Raw genomic sequence first — 27249 nt, 5'->3', positions numbered from 1 at the left:
TAATAGTTCTTATAGTCTCTTATGATCCTTTGTATTTCTGTGTTATCTGCCATAACTTCTCTTCTTTCATCTCTGGTTTTATTTATTTGAGTCCTCTCTCTCTCTTTTTTTGTTAATTAGTCTAGCTAAAGGCTTATCAATTTCATTTATCTTTTCAAAGAACCAGCTCTTAGTTTCACTGATCTTTCTATTGTTTTATCTGTCTCTATTTCAGTTATTTCTGCTCTGATCTATATTATTTCCTCCCTTCTCCTAATTTTGGGCTTCATTTGTTCTTCCTTTTCTACTTCCTTCTGGTATAAAGTTAAACTGCTTATTTGAGATTTTTCTTGTTTCTTGAGGTAGGCTGATATTGTTATGAGCTGCCTTCTTAGAACGATTTTTGCTGCATCCCATAGTTTTTGGTATGCTATATTTCTCTTTTCATTTGTCTCTAGGTATTTTTTAAATTCTTTGATTTCTTTGATTACCCATTGATTTTACAGTAGCATGTTGTTTAATCTCCATATTTTTTGTGGCATTTCCCTTTTTTGTGATTGATTTCTAGTTTCATGCCATTGTGATCAGAGAAGACGTTTGATATGATTTCAGTCTTCTCGATTTATTGAGACTTGTTTTGTGACCTAACATGTTATTTGTCCTGGAGAATATTCCATGTCAATTTGAGAAGAATGTATATTCTGCTCCTTTTGAATGAATGTTCTATGTATATCTATTAAGTTCATCTGCTTTAATGTGGTGTTTAAGTACAATGTTTTCTTATTGATTTTCTGTCTAGATGATCCACTGATGTAAGTGAGGTGTTAAAGGCCCCTACTATTGTTGTATTGCTTTCAATTTTCCCCTTTAAGTCTATTAATATTTGCTTACATATCTTGGTGCTCATCTGTTGGATACATATACTTTTATAAATGTTATATCTTCTTGCTGGATTGACCCCTTTGTCATTACATAATGCCCTTCTTTGTCTTTTATTACAGTCTTTGTTTCAAAGTCTATTTTGTCTGATATGAATAGCTACTCCATGTCTCTTTTCATTACCATTTGCTTGAAATAGCTGTTTCCATCCCCTCACTTTCAGTCTGTGTATGTCCTTTCTACTGAAGTGAGTCTCTTGTAGAAAGAATATAGATAGCTTTTTTTTTTAAATCCATTCAGTCATTCTGTTTTTTGATTGGCAAATTTAGTTCATTTACTTTCAAAGTAATTATTGATATGTATGTATTTATTGCCATTTTTATAAACTTTAAAAAAAATTAAATGCCAAAGCTTCATCTTTTCATTCCGCCTCCCTCACATTTTATATTTTCGATGATGCATAGGCAAGGCTGCCCCTAGACCAGCTGCAGAGCCTGGCCATGGCTACTATGGCATGCTGGTGGGCAAGGCTGGCCCCTGGAATGGCTACAGAACGTGACCACAGCTGCTGTGAGGTGCTGGTAGTAGGGCTAGCCCCCAGATGAGTCTAGGCAATTTTGATTCTAAGTATGAAGTTCTGAAGACCATCTTTTAAAAACTTTTACTTGGGGGCTTCCCTGGTGGCGCAGTGGTTGAGAGTCCACCTGCTGATGCAGGGGACACGGGTTCGTGCCCCGGCCCGGCAAGATCCCACATGCCACAGAGCGGCTGGGCCCGTGAGCCATGGCTGCTGAGCCTGCGCGTCCGGAGCCTGTGCTCCACAACGGGAGAGGCCACAACAGTGAGAGGCCTGCATACCGCAAAAAAAAAAAAATTTTACTTGGGACTTCTCTGGCAGTCCAATGGTTAAGTAAGACTCTTCACTTCCACTGTAGGGGGCATGGGTTCAATCCCTGGTGGGGATCTTGCATGCCGCACAGCATGGCCAAAAAAAAAAGTTATTACTGAGTCTTTTGTGTGTGCATGTCCTGTGTTGTTGGATGGTGGTTGTGGTGATGACTGTGGACAGGTTTGTCCCTTTTTGCCAGTTTCTAGTTTAGTGTTTATTGAATATCCATAGAAATTTTGTTAAGCTACCAAGCAAACATACCTCTTTTCTGTGCTTACAATTCTTTCTTCTATTTTCCATTTTTTAAATTTTTGTATTATTATGGTTCAGCTTCCTAACTGAGTCCTTTGTCAACAAAATGAATCTTTAATGTTGTAATAATACAAATATTGATAGCTGAGCAGAATAATAACAAATTGCACATGAGATGACGAATGAGCAGCAAATCATTTCATCCTAGAAGAGAGATACCGTTGTGCTTGTTGAGTGACATTGGCATCCTTCAGAACAAATGTACAATGCTTTCTCCAGCTAATACTTTCTTATCTGATGGCTTTATTTAAAAAAAAAATACAAAACCTTTGTTTCACCTTTCTGTTCTTTTCTGAATTCTGATCAAACAGTCCCACAGTTTGGCTTAAAAGTAAACTCTCCAGCTTGTCTAAATGGATCATGAAAACAGAATATTTCAATAGGTGTTCATTTGCTTTTTTATTTGCTACCAGAAAATTCATGGCTGTTACAAAAAAATATTTGTTTTTAGGAAGCTTGTTTTATGTTGCTTCACCCCTCCCCTGTCTTTTAAATCAAAAGGATGTAATCCACTGCTTGATGCCTCAGAAACTTTCCCTGCAGCACACAGGGGATTAGGAAGCATGCAATGTGAAAGAGCAGCAGGAGAGATGGTTTGGAAGTGCTCTCCTCATCACAAATATGTGTCTTCAATATTTAGTTGTTGTGGCAGGAAAACAGCAACAAATACATGAACTGTAAACCATCTGGCTTGAAATATGTTCAAATATGAATGTTCATCTTGAAAAATGAAATCTATGGAATTCTGGCATCCACTTTGACTTTTGAGAGATGAACAGCTTGGATATGCAAAGAAGGGATTTCTAGACTAGCCTTCTTAAACTTTAAATTTTCCTGAACTAGAAGTTAAATAATTCACTACCTAGACAGGAGAACTTTCCTCTCACTTTTAAACTTTAAGGAAAAACGTTGCTCGAAAATCCTGCAGTTGTATCTGTGTAGGGATTTGTACAGAATTGTCTTATGTTTTAGGAAGAAGAGAAATGAATGTGGTTCTGTGTTTATTATTTAACATTTATTAAGTTGCAGTGTATGCTAGGTATGATATAAAACACATAAAAAGCATGATAATTCTGACGTTCACCGGATTCCTAAACCAAAAAGTTAAAACTGGCAAAACAGGAGGCTTTGAACTGTTCCACTTAGTTTGGGGGTAAGAAATGATGAGTTAGTCACTCTGCTTGCTTTTGAACTATGATCCTGAGGCTACCCAGCATCCGTTCCCTATAAGAAGTAGCTCTCCAAATGACTTTCAGAAATATTTTAGGTGACTCAGTAAATGTAAAGATGAAACGTGCTGCAAACTTATGTGAGCGATAGGGAAGATGAAGGCAAACAAAGCACAAAGCCCTCTGGGCTTAGCAACCAGATCAGAGGTAACCACAGAAAGGACTAGAAGCAGGAGTAATTTTTGCTTTTGCTGTTTGATGTTTTGGGAGCTTTTCAAATTGACCCTTTGAGAGACATAGAAATTTAAACTTATTTGCCTCCTTCTCTTCTTCACGTTATATAATTTATTTTTGCGGTGCGCGGGCCTGTCACTGTTGTGGCCTCTCCCGTTGCGGAGCACAGGCTCCGGACGCGCAGGCCCAGCGGCCATGGCTCACGGGCCCAGCTGCTCCGCGGCATGTGGGATCCTCCCGGACCGGGGCACGAACCCGCGTCCCCTGCATCAGCAGGCGGACTCCCAACCACTGCACCACCAGGGAAGCCCCTATAATTTTTGGCAAAACCCAGATTGATCCCCATCTAGAGAGAATTCTCCCTACAGTAAATCCTTCAGCTAGATCTCTTTGTGCTTCAGTGACCCTCAGGTGGACAATCTCTACCACTCCAGGATGTACTCACTTTTAAATGATTCTTTAGTTGCTGCACATGTTCCCTGCTACACTGTAAGCTTCTAAATAGGGGACTATTCACTATTCACCAGACTCTAAGACCCTGTGTGCCTAGCATCATGAGATGTGTGCAGCGGTCTCAGTAAGTATTCATTTGAAATTATGAAACTTGGATAAATGAAAGAATTATGCCTAGGTGGGAAAAAAAAGGCTTGAACTGGATAATGTTAACAAAGTTTGTGAAACAAGCCATTTTTACATGACATTAAGAGAGCACAATGTTTCCTAAAACAAAAATACAAGAAAAGGTAGGGTATTGGTGATATATTTAATTAAATTTTATTTTAAAATCAGATATATTTCAATGCATGGCCTTTCTTTTCTCTTTTATTCTACTTTCTCTTTAAAAAGTTGGATTTATGGGCTTTCCTGGTGGCGCAGTGGTTGAGAGTCCGCCTGCCGATGCAGGGGACGCGGGTTCGTGCCCCGGTCCGGGAAGATCCCACATGCCGCGGAGCGGCTGGGCCCGTAAGCCATGGCCGCTGGGCCTGCGCGTCTGGAGCCTGTGCTCCGCAACGGGAAAGGCCACAGCAGTGAGAGGCCCACATACCGCAAAAAAAAAAAAAAAAGTTGGATTTATTCAACATATGATTTATCTAACAGAATTTCATAATTTTCACAACAAATGTTCTTCAAAATAACTATGTAAAGACCTGAGATATATGTGTTTGTATTTTTAAATTTTTTTTCACCTCTTTTCACTTTAATACTTAGTTGTTTATAAATGCTTTTAGGAAAAGGGGCAAAAACATGTTCAACGCTTAGAAGAGGAAATTTGGCAATGCTATTTCTATGCTCTGTGAACTCTGCTATATCTACAGGAAACTTAGATTTTAGTATGCAGCAGCAAAAGCTACTAGATGATCAATCTTGCCCTTGAGGATCAAAGTTCTTCTTTGGTCAACTGTTCAACTAAGAAACTAAAAAGAACTAAAAATATAATGCAGCAAATCCAGTCCAGGAATGTATTGTGGGCAGCATGGAGTTTGTGTCATACATACAAGCAATTAACCTGCCTTTGTAAAGGTATTTGTTTGGTTTCCCTCCTACTTGTTCCATTATAGAAAGTTTGTTGTTGGTGATCTTTACAAGGGAAAAAACCCACATCTTTTATGTAGTGAGCTGGAAGAACCAACCAGTATATCCATTTAATTAGAAAGACTGTATCTGCCTTAGAAACACACAATGCAGATTTCACTTCATTTGTTCTGAGAAAAGTCTGAAAATGAAATGGACACAACGTATTAGCAACGAAAAACAATTAGATGAGACTAGATCAAATTCTGAGCATTTATTTCATTTTAGTAGATTTCGTACAATTTCCTCTGCTTAGGTGCAACTCCATTCACTTGGCCCCAATTCTTGGGAGATGATTCAGATAGTTCTGATTTAAATTCTGATCTGTACAGATTTCTTCACTGAAGTAAAAACTGCGGCAGACATTTTGGGGCATGATAGGCATCCTCGAACTTCACCAGGTAAATTAAAATTAAAGAGCGCAGCCACAATATCTTAGTTATCAAAACTGAGAGCTTCTGAGGAGCCCAGAGGCTGAACTGAGTTGTACGTGGGTGTGTGATATAAGGTATGATATCTTGTGTTTTATAAAATCTGATTCCAACATTGTAAACCAACCAGTGATGTCAACAGATTATTCTTATGTGTGAATATAGAGAAGATGAGAAGAAAAGGTATGTCCATCAATTGAACAAGTGTTGAGTTCTGAGTGAATTGAATATAATTTGAAAGTCACATATTTTTTAACATGAGTAAACTAAATATCATGCAAGTTCTACAAAAATAAAATCTATAAAGAAAAGTGCTGAAGTTAAATCATGATTTATACTTTCATAATACAACTATGAGCCATTTTTTTACGCTGTAAGTGAATAATAGCTTCTCTTTAACACAAAGTATCTTTACATATTCAAAATGAGGAACAAACACATCACATTTTAGAAATAAGAATGGAGCATGCAAAGATCTGTTTTTAAACCTAAACTTTTATATTTTTATTGTAGCACTAGAAATAGTCTAAGCAATTAACAACAAAAATGTGACCACAATTATTATTCAGCAATATATGCTTCTCATTTGTAACACTGTGTGAAGAATACAGAAGGCTAGAAAAGCCCAACTCTTCCTGACACTCACTGAATCTAAAATAGACAAGATAGTATAAAATTCTGGAGGTAGTCTCTCTGAATTAATTTTTATAACCCAACTGAATAATGCCTCTAAGACATGTAAATCCTAAACACTTCAGAAATAACAAATCATCTCATCATGGAAGATTATTGGCTTAAAGAAATGAATATGAAGACTTTACACCTTTGTTATTTCTCACTGTTAAAAAAGCTACTGAGGATATTTCACTAGCTGCACGCTTACCTCAGGTTAATGCTGCCAAAATACATGTATTTTTATCTGTTTCTAGAGGGGAAGGTTCCTTACAAAAATGATATCTTTTTCTAAAGAGAAGCAAATTTGCTAATTTTTGTGGCTACTCTAAAACTTCTCCCAAAGAAGCATTATGTCACATAAGTGTGAGTGTTTTATAACTGTGTGGGTGTATGTGCCTTGGTTAGGGGGACTGGAAGTGGAGGAGGAATGAGGTTGAGTTCACCAGGTAGATATTACAATTAACCTCTCTAAGCAAATGTATAAACGGAGGCTCAAAAGAGGTAACACAGCCAGGTCTGGGTGACAAGGAGAAAGCTCACCCATCCATCAAAATGCTTAACTTCTGATACCAAAGTTCAAAATGGTTAGAAATATGGGTGTTTTAAAAGGTACCTGGGATTTGTTCCAGCCAAGTATGGTAAGATGACAGACATGGAGACGTCTGCCTTGAAAGAAGAGTTTCTTACCTAGAGTTCCCAAGAGGAGAGGACACACACACACCACACAGGGCCACACAGGGAAGCACCAGGGTCAGTCAGGAGGCAGGAGAAAGGGGATGAGCATGAGCCAGAGCCTTTATTGAGGTTTTTGTGGGAATGAATGGGTGAGACAGGGAGGGCAAACTGAGCAAGTTTAGGATTGGGTAGATTGAATAATTCCAATAGGCTCTGGGATGGAAAAGTGGTGCCTAGTTGTCCAGTATCTGGCCCTCAGGTGACTTAGGGAAAAGAGAACATTAGATTGGTGTGTGAGAGTTTGATCCAGGAGACGTTTGGGGAATGGGCTCTAGATTGATTGGTTTGCATATCAAAGGCTGTTCTCTGCAGGTTGCTTTCTATCGCTAGGAATTAGCCAACCCTGGAAGATACAGTTCCTCCCCTGAGTCTGCAAGTCTCCAACATGTCAAAGACATCTTCCTATATAGAAAATTAAAAAGAAAATGGTTAATAAAATAGGATAACATATATTCATTTCTCTATAACCTATCGGCATTATGTAGAAATAGATGGCATACTTAATCACATATAACAGCATACAGTTAGTGCTCTGTACCTGCAGGCTCCACATCCACGGATTCAACAACCACGGACTGAAAAAAAAAATTTTTTTTCCATTTCAGAAAGTTCCAAAAGGCAAACTTGAAGTTGATGCACTCTGGCAACTATTTACTAGCATTTTCATTGTATTAGGTATTATAAGTACTCTAGAGATGATTTAAAGTATACAGGGTGATGAGTATAGGTTATACGCAAAGACTACACCACTTTATATAAGGGACTTGAGCATCCGCAGATTTCGGTATGCGAGGGCGTCTTCGAACCAATCCCCTGCATTTACTGAGGGAGGACTGTGTTTATTCACAATTAATTATTAACTAAATTAAATTAATTCCTATGACATAAATGTGTCCGATTACAAGAATGCAATTTATACTGTATGTTAAGTGTGTTTGATGCACAAATCCATTTATTAGTACTTCATAAAAGGAGATGTTTAGGGAGCTGTGCTGGGGTTTGCCGCCATCTTGGAGGAGAATCGCTGCGAGCTCCTGGGGTTGGGGGTTGGCCTCGGGGCGGGGTTGGGGGTTGGCCTCGGGGCGGGGTTGGGGGCGGGCAGGGGCGGGGCTGGGTGGCCTCGGGGAGGGGCTCTGCGCCTCAGCGCGGCACCGCCCCGGAGCGTGTTCTGCCAACGGCCGAGGCACCGCTCCTCAGGCGTTGTGACGGGGATCCTAAATCCTTCCTGCACCGTCTGTGCCAGGCCCCCCTGGACCCGGACTCGGACAAGCATGAAACAGGTGTCTCTTTCATGGTCAGAGACGCCAGCTAGTTCGGCCCGTGGTGCCCTCCCCGAGACACTGGTCATTCACAAAGACCTTGCAGAGGGAGCGGAATTTTACAATATCACCTCACTAGTAAAACTTGCAAAGGACAGAATTAGAGAAGGAGACAGCAAAACATCACAGCTGCGGGTGACGCATGTGCACCGAGGGCTCCAGGTTCCAGGGGCGGAGCTCCCGCAGACCGGGCCCACCAGGCCGATGGCGGGAGGTCCGAGCAGCAGCATCGGCTCTTCCTGCAACGACAGGGGTGCAGAACAGGTGGGTTCCTCTGCGGGGTTTCCCAGGAGTTGCTCGACTCCCCCGACGGCCCACGCAGGGAGCCCTGCGAGAAGGCCACCATTTTGTAAGCACGGGGTTCAAGGAAGGATGTGAGGAAGACAGTATCCACAGCTTTAGAAATGTTTTACCTTTTCCCAAGATGCAATGGTCCCCCATGTCGAGGAAGACTGGCTGTGAGAAGAAACCTGCTTTGTACAATTTCTCGAGAGAGGTCTGGGTGTGACTCCTGGGCCCTGGAGGTGGGCGGTGAGGGACGGGGCCAGCTGTCCAAGGCCGGGCGTCCCCACCCAGGAGGCCACGGTGGGCGTCCCCATAGGGACTTCCGCTTGGTTTCGCCAAGGACCGCTCAGGCCTGAGGCCGGGCGCTCCTGACTGACCCTTTTAATCACCGAAGATAGCTGAAAGGACAGCGTTCCTGGTGCTACATAAACAGACTGTAACGGAGCCCGGGCCACACTGGTGGGCAGTGGCAGCAGCGCCCCGGCCCCGGGCTCTGGGTGCCCGCTGCTCACCCTGGCAGCACCAGGCCCTGGTCCTCGGGGCAGGGGGTCTGCGCTGCCTCCTCGATGAGATGGGTTGGTGGTTTCTCCTGGCCTCCGCGTGTTCAGTGCTTCCCGGGCCTCCTTCCTGACCCGGCCCGGAAGAATCGAGGCTTCTGCATTGGTCATTTCCAGGCGAGAGCCCTGCGCATCCTTTCTTTCCCTGTGTGGACGCTTTTACTTCTTTTACTTCTTAGATATGCCTGAAAGTCCTGCTGCCTTTGGGGCTGATCTGTTAAGTCAATTTAAAGGAGGTACAAGTTTTGCCTCGTCGGACCCACACGGGGCCTCGGGGGACCTGGCGCCCATTCCTGCCTTGGTCTGGCCTGGGATGGAGGTCAGGGCGGGGTGTCTGTGCAGTTTCTGGAGCCGAAACTCCGGGTCACGTTGCAAAGCGGACGTTTACAGCACATCTCAAACATCTCTTTCCCACGGGCCCCTAGTCCTCTTGTGTAACTATGCACGTCTCCCTGATATATCTGGGGCGTTGGTGACACAGCCTGCACGGGTCCTGCTCCCCGACATGACGTTGGCGCTGCTAGGATTCCTTTGAAACCTTCCTCGGCTGGTCGTGCGGCCTGTCAGTCCGGGGGGGCCTGGGTCGGAGGGCAGCTCTGCTACCTGACCTTGGGCTTCTAGGCAGGTCTGGCTCCAAACGCTTCCAGAGGCTTCTCGCCTGTGCCCTCTTCTCATTTGCCAATATTACCTGATGAACCAAGTTCTGCAGCACCTAGGACTTGCCTCCTCCTTTTTGTAAGGTCTGTTGTATGTTGCTAAATGTTTGGCTTCATTGGTTTATAGCAACCTTTCTATAGGGCACACTTAACCCTGCTGACGCGCCCTCCCCGGAGCCCGCAGGCGTGGGCGGCCCCTTCTTGGCCCGTGGGGCGCTGCTGTGATCTTGACATAATACAGAGGCTTGTGGCTTTTTTTTTTTTTAATTTAAAGATATCAAGACTTAATTCACTAAAATTTATTCTAAGTGGATATTTTTACTTTTGTACTTCTTTAAGTATCCATATTTTATCGGCTTACAGTTCATGCCTAAGTTTCCCCTGAAAATAGCAAATAAAATTGTGTATTTGTGGGGAAAAAAGAAATGTTTAGGGTAATGGTTAAAAATGAAGATGCTAAAATCAGAGAGAACTGGATTGAGGTCCCAGCTGCCCCTACTGCAAGTTACTTCATTGGGCCTGTTTCCACTTTTGTGTAAGGGGGCTTATCATAACCTACCTCATAGAGTGAGTCAGTGTATGATTTAATTGGACAATACTGGAAAAGTCCTTAACCTGGTGCCTGGATATTGATTTAGGATTTAGAATTACTCTTATTGTTTAGGTCAATGAATACTCATCATTATTATTCTCGACAGGTTTTTTCAAAGTTTTAATTTTTTTAGGATAACTAAATAGATTCACTGTATGAAGATGCAGAAAGCTTAAGCAATTATTCAAATGATTCAAATCTCCTCCTGTTTTCATCTTAATTGTCCGAAAATTTTAAATGAAATATTTGAGTCAAAACTAGCCAAAAATTTGCTTCAGGTGGGCCAAGTTTGCCTACCAGAGCAACCATAGTCACTGTCTAATAACTATAACTTAAACAAAATCAGAGAATGGACCAGGCTTACGCATAGCCACTCCTGGGATCACTAAGGTATGAAAGAGTATTCTCACTGACCTCATGGGTGCACCAAGTGGGATTAGGAAGAAAATAGGGTTTATTCCATCAATCCCACAAAAATGTCTCCTTTATTCTTCATAGCCACGTGTTAAATTTATGAAAATTCTTCCATCTGTGTTTTTTTAAGATCCTTTTCTTTTTTCTTCACCATCTTCTGAAAGATTGTTTAACTTATATTTATTTACCCGCTCTTCTATGTCTCCTATAAAAAGCTTTTTTCAAAGAGGGAGAAAGGAAGTAAAGAAGCTAAATAGAGAAAACTCTATAAAAATGTTTTGCTGTATCCAGCCATCAGCAGCTAGGTTATTCTTCAAATTTACATAAGGATTTATTATCATCTTGACTGCAATCATGTAGAAAACGAATGGGGTACAAAGTACATGAGGCTAATTTAATAAAACGAGCTTTCTTTGCTTGTGAAATCTTTGAAGAAAGGAATCATTAGACAGAGACTTGCCTTGTTTTCACCAAGGTCAGGAGGCATGTCAACTTGGAGATGTGCCCTTGGCGAGAAGTCCTTAATTAGAAATTCCTCGGGAGCTGCTCCCAGTAGGTGCTTCCTAAGACGAAAAGACAAAATAACTTAGCAGGGAAGCCCTTACTAAGGGTAAGGTTATAACGTCCAGGTTCAGGTGAATGAAAGAAACAATTTGCTGACAGCAAAAGAGCAAAGCTGTCATGATGGGTTGCTGGATTTTGAATGAAAGTCTCTCCATCATATTAGTAGTAAGTATCATTTTTGTTATTTAACTTTAAATATATACATTGAATGTCTTGATTCTTAGGACAGCTTGTAGAGCGATATGAAATAACTTCAAGTATTGCTCTGGTTAAAGGACTAAAACTTGTTAGAAAACATTCAATAGATATATTTAATTTACCCTTGCAGAATCATGTAAGTCATGACTTTTAAAGTCAAGTAGTTTGCTTTTGCATCATGTATGAATGTTTCTCTAAATCGAATGAAGGCTTTGAATTAGACTATGAAATTGGAATTTTTCCAGAGTACTTTCTGAGTTGTTTTTAAAGATTTCCTCCTTCTTGACATTATTGACTTAAAATGTTATAGCAGTGTTGATTAGGATGGTTTTGTACTTTTCATTAATTTCCTTAAAATACACCCATATATGTTTAAAGTCTTTTTTTATAAAGTTAACAATTTCTTACCAGTACGATCACTGTTAAAAAAACTGATCTATGAGAAATAAGTACTGTATATTGTGGTTGATATTGAGAAGCTCTTCATTTCACTTTAAAAGAAGAACCCCCAAGAACCCCAAGTGATTTTGAATAGAAGAAAAGGTTGAAGACAGTATTGATTGGTTCTTTTTTCATTCTACTCTAGCTCTCATGGCTGGGAGTAAATTTATATCTGTTTATTGACACATTCTGTTGGTACGAAGAGGAAGAGTCTTTCCTTTATACACGAGTTATTCTGGGTGTAAGTAGATTTGGGGACTACGCATTAATTATCATTTCAGAAAGAAAATGCATTCTCTTTTCCCCGGCTTCCTTGTTTTCACTGTATCTCTTTCTTGTGTGTTTATGTATGGACAGTCAACACTGGCTTGGGCTCGAGCATCTGCAGTGTGCCTGAATTTTAACTGCATGCTAATTCTGTTACCAATCAGTCGAAACCTCCTTTCACTCATGAGAGGGACAAGTAGTGTAAGTACTAAATTATCTGAAATAATTTCAGTTGTTATGATCTAATGTGTGTCATTGAAAACAAAGATGTACTTCACTATGAAATTCCCAATAATCCTGGTTAGATTGAGGTCTGTTTCTCTGTAGTGAGAACACAAGGACTAAAACTGAACGTCTGAAATTGGAACATCTGATTTGTCTTTTGCTTTTGCCATTGACTCCCTACATGACATTGGACTCATTGCTCAACCTTCCCCTGATGCATTTGCTTCATTGGAAAAGAAGAGCTAATAAGATTGACCTGACTTGTGAAGATGGAAGTACTATAACAGCTTGAATTACTACAGTTTCTGATTAAAAGGAGCTAAATAAGTAGATGAGCCAAATGCACTCAAGAAGCATCTCTCTGAGTTTTCAGCCCAGGAAAACACAGTCACTGTACATAGATTTTAGTATGTAAATTTTAGCCCCTACCAGACATATTGGGGTATTTCCTAATTATGTAGATTTCACCGTGTTGGGTGCTTACCTGTGTTTCCTGCCAAACAGAATAATGCACTGTACAGAAAAATAAGACCTTCAATAACCCTTCTAGACTACATAATTTATTATATAATCATTTTCATAATTTTATGAATATCTAGTTGTAGATGCATATAGAGCCTTTCTTGGTGTAGTAAGGAGTAATTTATAGACTACTTAAACCATGTCACTGAGGATGATGGTTATAATCTTCATTTCCTAAATTAGCTGAGGCATGATTATTAGCAGGTTTATTCTAGAGTTTTGGCTTATAGCCAGGCAACTACTAACTCAGTCACTTTTATTGAGTTGAAATTTCAGCAAAGCCAGTAATAACCATTTGATTTTGCTTGTTTAATTAATGGCCACTAATTTTTGTGTCATGTCGCCTCACCTTCAGTAATTTAGAGACAGGGCCTGAGTCTTGCTTTCTTAACTCTTATGACACTGTTATTGCTATGATTTTCCCTGAATAAGACTTTTAATTTTTGTTATTCTAGTGCTTCAGAGGACCATGGAGGAGGCAATTAGACAAAAATCTCAAATTCCACAAACTGGTTGCCTATGGGATAGCCATGAATGCAAGTAAGTGCTAGTTATTAATTGCCTGATTAATTTTATAATACCTCCCATTCACTTTATAGTTTTATTTCCTCCCTGCCAAAGACTCACCCTTAGGTAAAAGAAATCTTTGCCTTCCATCTGACCATACAAACCTTATATAAATGGATTTTTTAATTTCTGATTTATACTCATGCAGTCTTCCCTACCAAGCTTTCAATTTGTCAAGGAAAAGTTTATGAAACTTCATTTTCATTTGTGAATAACTAAGCTTGTTGATAATACCATGGTAAAAACCCACTTGAAAAATGAACACTTTGTTAGTCAATATAATTCACATCAGAAATAAAATTGACCTATACTCAAAATCCCATTCAGTCATAGGAAAATGACTGTCAAATGGTATCATGGGCAATAAAAAGAAAAAAGAAAAGCAAGATCATGTGAACAAGGTTCTGAACAGTATTGAGCTAGTGGATATAAAAGGATCTTGAAAAGATATGAAGCTTTATAGGTATATAAAGTGTTATCACTATTTCTTGAATAGAAAACAAGAGAATTCAAGATACAGGCACTAGAAATTAGCATCAAAGGTTAAGGTTAAACTCTGGTGAGGAAGAAAGGAACAGGGGCAATAACCAACTGGCTTGTGGTTTTGTTGGGCAACAAAGACATTGAAATAAAAGGCTATCTGAACAATAAAGAGTTATGATTCAGGACTGTTTCCCTCAAACTAATTTAACAATAAACTGTTTTTCTCATTTGTTTTTATCCTCTCATGCATAAAAAATAGCAGAGTAAAAAGAACACTCAAAACAAATGCGGGTTTAATTAAGCAACAAGACATGACAGACGGTGCCCCAGTGCCAATTAGCACAACTTCGGGTGTGCGCTGAGATGTGTGGGGAGAGTTCCCTACCGGCTGTCATCAATGCCAGATTAAACCAACCCCGGAAACGTTTGCAAAAGGTCTTTGGAGTTTGTTAAGACTTAAGCGTAAAAATACATCATGTCTTAGAGAACACTAGCGAAGGGATGGAGGACAAGGAACAGGGCTAATTCATGTTTGTGTTCCAAGGCCTGCAATAGCGCTGAGTATATGTAGGTGCCAATAATCTTTGTGAATGCGGGAAGGGATGAAGACTCAGGGAAGCAGATTTCAGCTCAGAAATGCAAGTCTTTGCCAGACCTTGAAAATTATCTAAAATTAGAACGAGGGTCCCCTGAGAGTGCTGAGTTCCCTGTTGGGGGAGGTGCCTAGTGGAATCCAAATTGCTCCTTGAAAAGCACTTCAGAGAAGGAATTCAAGGAATCTCTAGGCTTCCTTTAAAATCTTAAGAATCTTTAATTCTGTATTAAAAGAGGAGATAAAACACAGTACAATGGCAGGAAGAATATGATCACTCTGCAATAGCTTTAAGGCAGAATTGGACTCTAAGAGAAAGTTACAAAGATATTACAGAGAGAAGGAACAAAAAAACCCACAGCATCAAAACAATCAAAAAAGAAATCAAAGAATAAAGGAAAATATGTATTATACAATAGGTTTCTCCTTAAACCTTTGTGTATGTATAGTTCTTCATCTGGAATCATATATCAATAGTATACCTGCATCAGTGATGTGTACTGAATATCTCCCTCCCATGTGCAAGATACCCTGATAGGAGCTGTAACCATCTGAAACTGGTACAGTCAGTAATGTTTTCAGGATGGAGTATAATTCATAGGGACAGCAGTTGACTAGAATCAGATAACCAAGTTATTTTATACCCCTGCTAGTGATGGGTTGTGTGATCTCGGATAAGTTCCTCATGTCCTCCTCTGTGAAATTAAAAGAACAATAATCCAATCTATCCATCCTTATAAGATGCGCAGACCAGTTGTCAGGAGTGGACCTCTAGGAAACCGACAGACTTCAAGGTCATTCACTGTGGCTATTGCAAAGAGAATCAGGTCCAGGTTTAACAGGGCCAGCAGGCTCCGCTCGTCAAGCCCCGGCCACTGGTGCTTCCCCTCACCTCTCACCGCACCCCTTTGCTTTTCCCTAGCTCCCGGCGGTCCCTGAGCAGTCTGTGCCTTTGCTCTTGGTATTCCCTTTGTCCAAAATGCTTATCCTCTCCTTCTTCGTTGGGTAAGTGGTTGCTGTACCCAGGACTCAGCTGCCTGGCCAGCTTTCCTCTGAGCCTCCAGGTCTGGGCTGTTGGCCCTCCTCACCTGCGGGTCCAGCCGCACCTCCTGCCCTATAGTACTATTTCTCAGACTCTCATCACCTTAAAATTTGCGACTGTGCCTTATGCCTCTTGGCTTTCCTGGTCCCGGCACACAATAGGTCCTGAACAAATTGGTCAAACCTGAGGATGAGCAGAGAAGTCAGCTAGCAGGCAAAAGAGATCAAGAGAATTCCTGGAAAAAGAGACAAGATATGAGAGTGCGGGAGTTCCCAGGGAACCGGGAGCAGTTTGGGGTGGACAAAAGATAGAGTGGGCAGTGAAGAGGTTCAGAATGACATCAGTCATCCAAGGTAATCAGTTCGCATTCTGCTATGACAAGACAAAGCAGGCAGCTCTTTCTCCTCCGTCTTTCCCTCACAGATCCCTGGAGAGAATCAGGTATTCTCTCTGGCCCTCTTCTGCTTGAGTCCCCACTGTTTGCCAAGCTCCCAAACATCTCCCGGGGCTGTGCCAGCAGGGTCTGACTGCTTTTGAGAGCAGAGCGCCCCTCTTCTCCCACCTCCATGGCAACCAGCGGCGCTGCGGTTGTTTCCATTCCAGGCAAAGGCGGGAAGGTGGGGAGATCGCTCTCTGCTTCTCCCAGACCCTGACAAAGCAATTACTACATTTCACATTAACTACAAAACGTGGCTGGCAACGGTGCTTTTAGAAGAAAAAAAAAAATGCTAAGCCCTGGTTTCATAGATATACCTTTGCTTTTCACATTTTGTCCTTCCGGTGTATTCACTTGGGAGCAGCTGAAAATGTCCCCGTGCTTATTTTATTAGCATCGCCCATGATGCTGCTTTTCAAATAGCCGACTGGCTTAATAGAGGTGTGTAACCTTGGAAGAAGTGCGTCCACATCGAGGTTTGCGTGCCAGCCTCTAATTTCTCATCCATTCCCCTGTAAGTTGAACTGCAGGCTTTAATTGGTCAAATCATTAAAGGATGTAATTAGAGCCTTGTGAAAGTAGGCTGGGGTGGAGGAGGGAAGAGGCAGACAATGGTATCCATAATCAAGGGCATCACCGAAAATGCAGTGACAGGAACTCTTCTTCCTTTGGCTTCCTGCCTTCCTGCATGCCTGCCTATGATGAGAGCTGCTGGAGCCTTCTTCAGCCACTAATAAATCATTTTCAGAGCCCTGTAACCTCACTGGTATAAAAATCATAGTTTCGCAGCTTCTCCGTTCTTATTAATGCAGGTCTTTCTGGGCTCTCTGGTCCACAGTAGACCTTGAAGACGCTTCCAATGGAATAGTAGTACTTTGAGCCCGAGCTTCCTTCAAGAGGTCTGTGAATAGAGACCAAGGCAGCTCTCTCTGGCAAATTCTGCAGCTTGCATCCGCTAGGTTCCAGGGCGGACAGTGACCCACATGTAGCTCCTGATGAGTTGCTGATTAAACCTCAAGAAACACAACACAGACAGGTTGAGAGAAACGACCTCAGAATCGGGGTGCTAAGAAAAAGTGATTTGGAGGACTCACCACAGAGAACAGTCCCAGAGGCCCAAACTCTTCAGGACTTGATCCCAAAGGAATGGCTACTAGTTCTGCTTGAGGCACGGGGAGGTCCAAGGAGGCTCTCTACCCTGTCCTGCCTATAACATGATTTAATGGGATTTACAAACGAGTGGCATGCACAGGATGCCAGAGAATATGTGTGTTCTTGCAGAAATCAGACCACACACTTGAAAGTTTGGGGCCAGATTCTGAAATGCAGAATCAAGAAGCGCAGCCAGGATTTGTCCCAGCATCCTTCTTTCTAAAAGCTGCTTAATTAGGAGGTGACTAACTTCAGAATGACTGTTATCACTGACAGGCAGGCAGAAAGATAGCAAGAACTGACCACACTTCCAAGATTCTCCCTCAATCACACTCCCTTTGATCTCCTGCAAAAGAAAAAGAAGGAAAGAAAGAAGGGAAAGGAACTTTCTCAGGGCAACTGGCTCTAATTGTAGCCTTTATGGTTTTTTTGTTCACTCTTCAATAAAATCTCCTTATGTGAGCTCAGAAGTTCAGACACCAATGAAATGTGCATTTGTAGTGTGTCTAAGATTGTGGCTCTCTTTTAACTGTAAAAGTACTTTGGTAAGAAAATAAAATTGTGGGAAGACCCAGTCACAGCATCTTTTCGTCTGGCATTAAGGTGGGATCTGGAAATGCGTACCTAGGGCTCTTCCAAGGGCTTTGGCAGAAAGTCCCCAGAGGCACCAGGAAGAAGGAACCTGTGTAGTTGGTGACACTGGATTTGCCGTAACACTTAAGAAACCCCTTTGAGACAGTGTTGACTTTGAAAACATATTGAAACATAAGTTTCATGTTTGCATTGCTCTCGTATTGGACTCCAGCTCCCTTTTAGATTGACAGATACTCCCAATTAGCTTCAGACGGAGACACAGGAGCCAGACAGCTGGAAGGGAGCCTAGACATCAAGGTTTAGTCCAGTCCACACATTTTACAGATGAGAAAACAGGGACTGAAAGAAGTTAAGTAACTGAGAAGTATCCTCTTCAGTATTGTTTCTCCTACATGCTCATATCAAATCTAGTAACATGATATGATTTTGATGACTAAGAAAGAGGAAAATAAAACCATATCTCTATTTTATCACATACTTGAAGCAACCGTCACTGTAAATATAGCATGGCTATTCATATTAAAATAACTAAAATGTATAAAGGGAAGAATAGGAAATATAATGTCTGAAAAAGAACAAAATCAGTATCTCTCCTGGTATCTATCAAGTCCCAACAGTCCTGGATTTGGTAGCTGGGATACCTTTGGTTCCAAGCCAAGATCACAGTAAAATTAGGGTCTGATCTAAGAGGAAGTAAAACATTTAGACGAACAAAATGGGCACAAGCAGTATCCTCTCTGAGAATTCCTGAGATAAGTAAAATAAGATATTCTAATTTTTATTTTCTACCTGTGAAAAGAAAACAAAATAGAGGTAGCTGGAGCAAAGGAACATTTAAGACATGAATTTTAAAGTACGTAAAAAAACTGGAAAGAATAATTTTCAATATATTCCCTCAGGAGCTACCTTTCGCAAAGCATCTTGGGTTTTCTTATACTACTTCATTAGTTTCTTCAGCTCTGTTATGGGAAACCTGGCAAGAAGAATAAATAAAGAGTTCAATATCTTTGCTCATTCAATAAATGTACTTAAATTTAGTTTATCAGTGTCAAATTCTCATGTGGAAATCAACCTAACAGAAAATAGATTGTGATCAACAACTCATTACATGGGAGAAAGATGTTACAGAACGTAGACTATAAAAGACCTAGAATTTATCCTGTGTTCCGTTTCTGACCATCACATGTGGATTATGTAATGGTAAATACATCACTTAATTTTTTGCTTGAAGCTCAGTATCTATTTCTGTAAAATGGGAACAGCTCCTCTCTGTCTGGTGTGCTTTAGTCCACAAAGGGAGAATTGAAGAAAGCTAGGAGCAGAGGAGTGAGGGTAAAGGGATATAATGTAAAAGGAGTATTTATACCCACCTACAAAGAGGACTCCAAAGGTCATAAGTCTTAGGAGCTATTTGACTCTAGATTAAAGACACCAACTGAGCCATTCAAAGAGTCTAGCTAAGCCCTTAGGAGAAATTCATTTTCAGTAAACTGTAAGGATATAACAATTATTGATCAGTGAAAAGAAGCAGTATAACTTAAAGGTCAAAAGATGGGGCCCTGGAATCAAGCGAACAGGGTTTTATCCTACCTTTGCCATTAATGGACTACAGGTCTCTTAACTTGTTATATACTGGTCTGAAAAGTGGGAATAAGATTAATACTTGAGGATTACATGAGATCGTATGCCTAAAGAATTTATAACAGTGTTTGCGGTATAATAAGTATTCAATATCTGTTAGCTATGAAAAATATTACCTGTTTTTTTCAAAACTTTAAGATACTTACCAGAAAACAGCAATTAAAAATACTGGACAGGGGCTTCCCTGGTGGCACAGTGGTTGAGAGTCCGCCTGCTGATGCAGAGGACACGGGTTCGTGCCCCGGTCTGGGAGGATCCCACAAGCCGCGGAGCGGCTGGGCCCGTGAGCCACGGCCACTGAGCCTGCGCGTCCGGAGCCTGTGCTCCGCAACGGGAGAGGCACAGCAGCGAGAGGCTCGTGTAATGCACACACACACACACACAAAATACTGAACAATGTTTATGTTCAATTTAGCAAATAGTTCCTATTTTACATACAGCATATTGCAAGAGACTGCTGCCGGGTAAGCTTTTCTAGCTCTGTGGACGCTAAGACCAAACAAGGCAGCCCCTTCGTAGACGTGGCCGCATATAGTAACAAATGGAACTTAACGAGGAAAGACACCGCCCCTTTGGTGCTAACCTCACCAAACCCGTAAAGAGACAGTCAACAGCACAGACTCAGAAACACTATATAATATGCTTTGCCTTCTTAAGTGAGCTTCAACCAAAAGTATATTTGAACTGATTTCTAACTAAAAGGCTGTAGAAAAATGTGTTAAAACACATATTAGCAGGGAAAACGCTACTCCAACAATGTTGCACACAGATTGGCTCCCTGGACCTTTCTCCCTTTCTGTAATCTTATGGTCACTCTGCAGATCATTACTAAGGACAGGCTGGTGCTAAGCATGTGCCGGGTGTTGAGGTTTCAAGATGAACGAGTCTTGAGGCGTCAAAGTCCATCAAGAAACGCAGGTATAAAAAAAAAAAAAAAGAAACGCAGGTATAAATAAATACTCAGAACCATAGTATCTGGGAAATGTCATCAAGGTATGACATCCGTGCTTGTGGAATCGAAGAATGCTTGAGAAGACAGCTTTTGAATTGGGTCTTAAAGCGTGAGGACTGCTTTGCAGCGCAGAAGAGGGAATGGCTCTGTTAAAAGAAACTCAAGTGGCAGAGAGAAGAGGCTAAACAGAAGATGTCATTTCTAGATGTATCTGATACTGGGACCACAGGAATCAAATGCCACCGATACTCACAGAACTTTCTGCTGTTCCTTTTTCCCTCACTCCCCATACCTCCAGCCAGAACTTAGAGCCGTGGAGGACCCCCAGAATTCACCCACAACTGTAGAGATTTATAATAGTAGTAGCCTCTGCTGCTTTTCACTGTGGGTGCAGGAAAAAAAGAAAAACATATCAACTGGGAAATTATCTGTACTCTGGGTAATGAATTCTCATTTCACACTTGAATCTGATCCCAATGGCAAGTATCAACTGGCCACCCAGCAGGGCTTCCATTGGTAGGAAAAGACTCAGGATGTCTTTGTCTGGACGTTGTGACTGCTGGCTTCCCCACAGATTTCAGAAGACCGGGAAGAGTAGCATCGGGCACAGACTTCGTAGGCTGGATGATGCTGTGTTCTGAGCTTATTCTCTTCATTTGGAATTTAGACATCACCAATTCCCAGAATTAGAAAGCTGAATTTTCTTCTTAAGAATATACAAAGAGGCTTAGTTCCATAAATACTGGCTTATTTCAGTCCACTAGGAATAACACATGCAAGTATATGTGTGTATGTGTACATGTAGGTATATATATACATGTACACTAAAATGTATAAAGTAAGAATAAAAAATATAAAGTCTGAAAGAGAACAAAAACACTGTCTCCTCTGGTATCCATAACGTATGTCGTGTGCATATATATTAGTGTGCTTGATGTACAGTATTCTAGACAATGCTTTCTTATTTCTCGGGAAAGAAGGTGTGTGTGTGTGTGTGTGTGTGTGTGTGTGTGTGTGTGTGTGTGTATCTTCTTATATATATGTATAGGATGGAATACATATATATATATATATATATAAAATTAGCTTGTATATCATAATATCTATTCCAGGTCCAGAATGATTATATGTTTATAATTAAATTATGGTGAATTGAAATTTAATTTATGTGAATATAATTAAAATGAATGCTGTGAATCATACAATATCTTCAAAAGTATTTGATTCATTCCATTCAAGACACTTGGGAGAGATGCACAAATTACTCCTCCTTAGATATTACAAAAACCAGAACAGAGAAACTTGACCAGATAGGCACTGAGTTTCTGAGTAACTACCAAGGAAGAAATCCACATGGTACATGTCCCATATCATCCCTGGCCCGTAGCCATCCACATCTTGGCGCATTTGTGTAACCTGGAGTACTACCACTGGAGCCAGTCGCCGGAAGCAGAGGGACTTGTAGCTGCACTTTCCAAACTTGGCAACGCCCCAGATGAGACCTACCTCAACCCCATCCGGACCTTCCACACAGTGAGTTCTCCTCGCATGCCACCTGGCTGCTCATCCCCCAGATTCTTCCTTTTCTGATCCCTTTATCAGGAATACTGTATTTCAAAAGCTTTTACTGAAACAAAAAGCTAGAGAGGTTTTTATGCCAAATGCTAACATCAATTTCACCTTTTAAAAAAGTTATTTTCTTCTGCCATCAATGTTGCTGAGAAGTTATGAACAAGAAGAAAAACCGATGCCACTTAATTAGTTTATAGCAAAAAATAGTAAATACACCTAAACAAGAAATGCAATAACCTGTTAAAACCCTAACATTTAAATTTTTTTAAGTAGCTCATGATTAGATTTTTTTTGCCTATGTTAGAATCATAAAGAATGTGAAGTACCATCTAAATTCAGGGAGGAGGAATTGGATGTCTTCATTTTCAGTTTGCAGATTGTTTTCTGGATCCCTTCTCCTGTGTCATTTTTGGCACACAGGTGACTAGCTAGTCTGGCAAATCTGATGCTGGGCAAAGCAGCTAATTCCAGAATAAGACCCGCATGGCCAGTGACATCATTAATGCTAATTAGCTGTGTGCCCATGTGGGAAACAAAAAAGAATACCCAAAGTGTAGCCACAGAAAGCCATCTGTAAAGAGTAAGACATTTCTCTCCTTTAATCCACCCTCTACCTCTCTTTTCCTGATTGATTTAAACTTTTGCCATGTACTACCTGCTATATTGGAACATGTACCCAGCAAGTTGACGAAGCTCAAAAATCTGTACTGCCCAAGAAGAGCCCTAAGACAATACTCTCCAGAATGGGAATTTCTCCACTACCATCTGGGCCATCCCTTTAAGTGACCCTTTTGCCCACGCAGCCTGATTTGAAGAAGCAAAATTCAAAGTCTCTTTTTGGGGAAATTCTTCCATGTCATGTCCTCTAATTATCCTAAGATGATTTTGAAAAGCAGGCCACTGATCAAGTAGAGCTACATTTTCTTAGCTGACAACAATTAGAAGCTACAGATGCCCTAAGCTTGTGGGAATGGAATGCCTTTGGTGTACTCATCTGAGCTGCAGGATGTGTCTGGGCACCTACTGGGGTTAACTCTTTTCCCCACTAAGGCTCTGGAAAATTCACTGCAATACACACCCGAGAATAAATCTCAACATTTTGAAGAGACTATGTAATAAATAGCACTTATTATAAATATTTTTAAAGCAATTTAACAAGATGATTAAGCTACTCCCTATATGGTTATTTTGTAATTTTAGAAGCAATATACTATTTAAGTACTAATTAAGTTCAGAAAACCCTCTAATTTGGGATATTTAGAGAAAGATGGGTATCAGTAACACAGTGTGTACATTACAGAGTATTTCTAAAGAGACACAGTGGAATTGTTTAAGACAAATCATTGCAACTGAAACCAGTCTATAAATATGTCGTGACAAGAGGGAAGTGGGGATTTGCTTTAATAAGCAAAGAAGAATGATTTGTAATTAGCACATCATATGATGTAAATGGATTTCTAAAATGCCTGGGTACACTTGAAAAAAGTCTTTTAAATGTTTTACACATACCCCTTTCAATTTTATTTCCACTGTTTGCTCTATGAAGAAGAAATAAACAACAGAGAAGTCCCTGTCCAAATTACCTTAAGATCTCAAAGCAGCCCAAATTAATGAGATTTTACTGACAAAAGATATAGTGTGAGTTCACTGAGCTCATTGTTGTCTCAAAGATAGTAACACAATGTGTGAATACTAATGACTTGGCCAGAATATGGGAAACTCACAATAAAAACAAAATGCTTTGTGATTCACATTCTAAAAAGCTATTTAATCAACCTCTGCATTCACAGGGCAGAATTCTGGCCTTTTGGCAGGGTCTGTCTGATAAGGAGAGCTCTATCTTTATTGATCACCTGGGATTTACAAAGCCTTATTCCAAGCCTCCTGAGGTAACATGAAAGAAATGCAAGTCATGGTCCTTCCAATTAAAAAGCGAGAGCAAGGAATAACCGCCAGGGGAACAGAGTGTGCAGCTGCTTTGTTAGGAATGCCCCTGAGGGACCTCTCCAAAACAGTGTTTATTAATGTTAAGATGCAGTTAAGCATGGACATTCTTATTTTAAAAATTAAAAACTTGAAACTCGGCTTTATTTTGCAGTATTGTATCTTAAAATGCATTTTCATATATTGTCCTAATTTCAATTCAACATAATAACTTTGACTTGACAATTGATTTATACAGATGGAAAAATAAATGTAGTTAACAAAATGGCATTGGGCAAAATTTGAGCAGAGTGAATTTCTACCCTCAGGTGGAGTAGAGGAGAGGGCAAGGAAGTTCCCTCTTGAAGTGTATGGGGATGCTTTTCGAGGCTAATATGCTTCTGATGAGAACATTGTGAATTGCTACCTGCTTGGACTCTCAAATATTGATCCTAAAATGGAAAAACAGGACTGAGACATTAATGTCATGGTGCTTGTTTCTTTTAGAACACAATCACTGAGTTGCTAAGGACAGTCGCGGGTATTACTGGCCTGTTGATCTCTCTGGCTTTGATCTTGATCATGACCTCTTCCACCGAGTTCATCCGGCAGGCGTCCTATGAGTTGTTCTGGTACACACACCACGTTTTTATCATCTTCTTTATCGGTCTGGCTATCCACGGGGCAGGGTGAGTCCTTATGGCGTCTTAGAAAGTCTTTTAGATGGAAAAACGTGACATTCAAGACTAATGGACACATAGAATGTATGAAAAAAGCACATTCTCTGTGCCAAACACCTTTTTAATAATACTGAAAATAAGCTACGTAGGTGGTGAAGGATTATACTTTTCCTAGCTAACTCTGTTGGAGAGTCTTGACATGTATATAAGAATTTTAATGAATGCTGAGTAACAATAGATCTCTGTTTCATTCAGAACCTATTTTCACGATCCAATTTATATGGGATTCGTTGGGATATATATTTTTGACACCCAGAGTTTACTTCTGCTTGACCAAAATCATCCCAGTGTCGGGGAGGGGACAGTGTGTGAGATGGCCAATCTGACCTAGGCTCTGCCACTGGTCTTCAGAGTGACCATGTGCAAGGCTTTCAATTCCCTGAACCTCAGTTTCCCCGTCTGACCTCTAGGAATCCTTTTTCTTCAAACATCCAATAAAATGCTGTGCTGGCATTCAACACCCACCTGATACTCTTAATTCCTTCATCAGGAAGCTAGAGCAGCAGCATCTGAAGTATAGCACCTTCAAAGATAATGTTTTCAATTCTTTAAATATTACCAAAATGGCTCTAGACCAATTAACCAATTGATGTCTGTAAACTAGGTTGTCCCATATTAATTATTTCATAAATTGATGCCCTTTTTTCCCATGTTAAATTTTCAAAGTACATTTATGTATATGCATGATCAATTTGACCTTGAAAACCGTCCTGCCCAATAGAGACGGTGCTGTTATTCCTCATTTCATAAGGAGGAAACAGATGTTCAAAGGGTTAAGTGATTCGCTCAAGATCCCAGGACAAATAAATGGCAGAATCAGACCCAAGACACCGGTCTTCAGGCAACCAAACCTTTACTCGTAACAAGCCCTGAAGATTGGGTCTCTGCTTTCGTGAATAAACCATTCCTTGACACTTGCAAGACCGTGCCTGGTGATATTGCAAAGCCCTGTATGGCTTGCCAGAAGTTCTTCATCTGCTACCCACACTCACATGATACCATGTCCTGCACCTTGTTCTCCCACCACGGCAGCTGCTGAGTGCAGGGGGGCCGAGTCTCAGAGGTGGGCTCTGTTTCTGCCCAGACCTGGAAGGGCAAACACACGGCCCAAGAGGCTGGATGGCCAAGTAAGTCACACACCACGCGGTGACTGTGGATCCCATGCGGGGCCCTCTGGGAGCTCTTCTCAATCAGCACCTCCCAGCAAGTCAACTGCGTCCTCCAGTCTCCCTCCCACACTAGAAGCACCCCTCATCTCAGCCCTCCACTTCTTGAAGGGGCTCCGAGCGGCTGCCACTGCCTCTGCCCAGTTAAGAGCTCCCCCATCATCTGTCTGCTTGTCTGACACAGACATTGTAGGAGGAAGAATTGCCCCAGGGGTGTATTTTACCCTAAAAAATTGGCCATCCCTCTGCTAATCTTTAGAAACCTAGTCAGTCAGTGTTCACCATGATGCTGCTGCCTGGCTAAGGGCTTTCTAGCCTCTTTTAACTTTAAAATACCTGCAATTGACTCTTCTGAATGTGCCATCCCTCACCCTGACTTTTTGTATTTGGAGGGTGGGGTGGATGGTACGTAGTCCCCAAGCCTTCCACCCCAACGACTGTCAGGGCTTCCTTTCTCTGCGGCCTCTTCTGCCGGTGCCAGGGTGTTAACCCCTGTAGTTCACTTGAGAGACTCTTCGTAATTCACATGTGTCTAGAGGAACTCTTCACAAAAATGACACGTGCGTCGCCCTGATCCTTCCTCCCCGGCATTCACGCCCTGGTCCGTTGTAGAAGCGCAAGAGGATTTCAATGGGCAGTGTTTCATTGGAGATATTTTTTAATATCCAAATACCATTTCATAAGATGAAATTTTTTTTAGTCATTTTAACTTAGTTGGAAGGCTTATTTTGGGATAAGGGCCTCATTTAATCTTCTCAGCGTGAAGTATTCTACAGCTACTGTTTACAGCAAAAAGTAATTTGCAAATTCTGTACAAAAATGCCAAGTAGGATTATTGGAATGTGTTAAAGCCCACTAATCTTCTTATTTTGGGATGGCATAGATGAAGACATAAAAAGTTTAAAAATTTTTAAAAAGATACCTACTGCGTTTGAGAAGTGTTCTGAGGTTCCTTTAGGTAAAATAAGAAATGTTGTCCAAGGCCTGAGAACGAAGGTGTTAAAATTGACAGATTCTTTTCCTCTGGCTCCTATTTTTTATTCACCCTTCCTCTGTCTGGGCATCATTTGCTCATGGGAGATTCACAGATAGTTTTGCTCATCTAACTCAGTGGGATGTTATCAAGTTGGATGACTTCCATAAAACAGACTGGGACAAAGGCCAGGATGGCAGTTCTCCAGGCTGTTTCCAAGGGCATTGCCGTGCCCTCCTCCCAGGCCCTACGATGCAAAAGGAGACATGTTACTCCACAGGCTACCCAGGACCTGAGCTGTGTCATGCTAAATTTTCTCTGTGAGGATCATGTTCCTCAAAAGTTAATCCATGTATTTTACTCATAAACTGCTAGGAATTGAGCAACACCTGGATTACATGACCTCAGCATCACATGCTTCACAGCCTGTGCACCAGTGGGTAAAGGGAGGAATTTGTACCTAAGCGAATTGTCCAGGGTCAATGGGTACTGCATCTGTAG

At 41.0% G+C, this 27249-nt stretch overlaps 1 protein-coding gene and 1 pseudogene across 1 annotated transcript in view; both read left to right on the top strand.

Annotated features, from left to right (window-relative positions):
* The first annotated feature begins 7797 nt into the window (after positions 1-7797).
* LOC115851214 (BTB/POZ domain-containing protein KCTD5-like) lies at positions 7798-8547 on the top strand (annotated as a pseudogene).
* Positions 8548-11379: 2832 nt separating this feature from the next.
* NOX3 (NADPH oxidase 3) overlaps positions 11380-27249 on the top strand; it is a 57818-nt gene continuing 41948 nt past the window's right edge. The window contains exons 1-6 of the mRNA XM_030852849.2: positions 11380-11427; positions 12047-12142; positions 12259-12369; positions 13371-13455; positions 21762-21907; positions 24377-24558. Of these exons, the coding sequence (XP_030708709.1) occupies positions 11380-11427; positions 12047-12142; positions 12259-12369; positions 13371-13455; positions 21762-21907; positions 24377-24558 (668 nt within the window). The remainder of the gene's footprint in view (positions 11428-12046; positions 12143-12258; positions 12370-13370; positions 13456-21761; positions 21908-24376; positions 24559-27249) is intronic.

The sequence above is a fragment of the Globicephala melas genome, chromosome 14, assembly GCF_963455315.2.
Source record: "Globicephala melas chromosome 14, mGloMel1.2, whole genome shotgun sequence".
NCBI classification, from domain to species: domain Eukaryota; kingdom Metazoa; phylum Chordata; class Mammalia; order Artiodactyla; family Delphinidae; genus Globicephala; species Globicephala melas.
The sequence above is the reverse complement of the archived record's forward strand: the minus strand, read 5'-3'. Positions and strand labels throughout refer to the sequence as shown.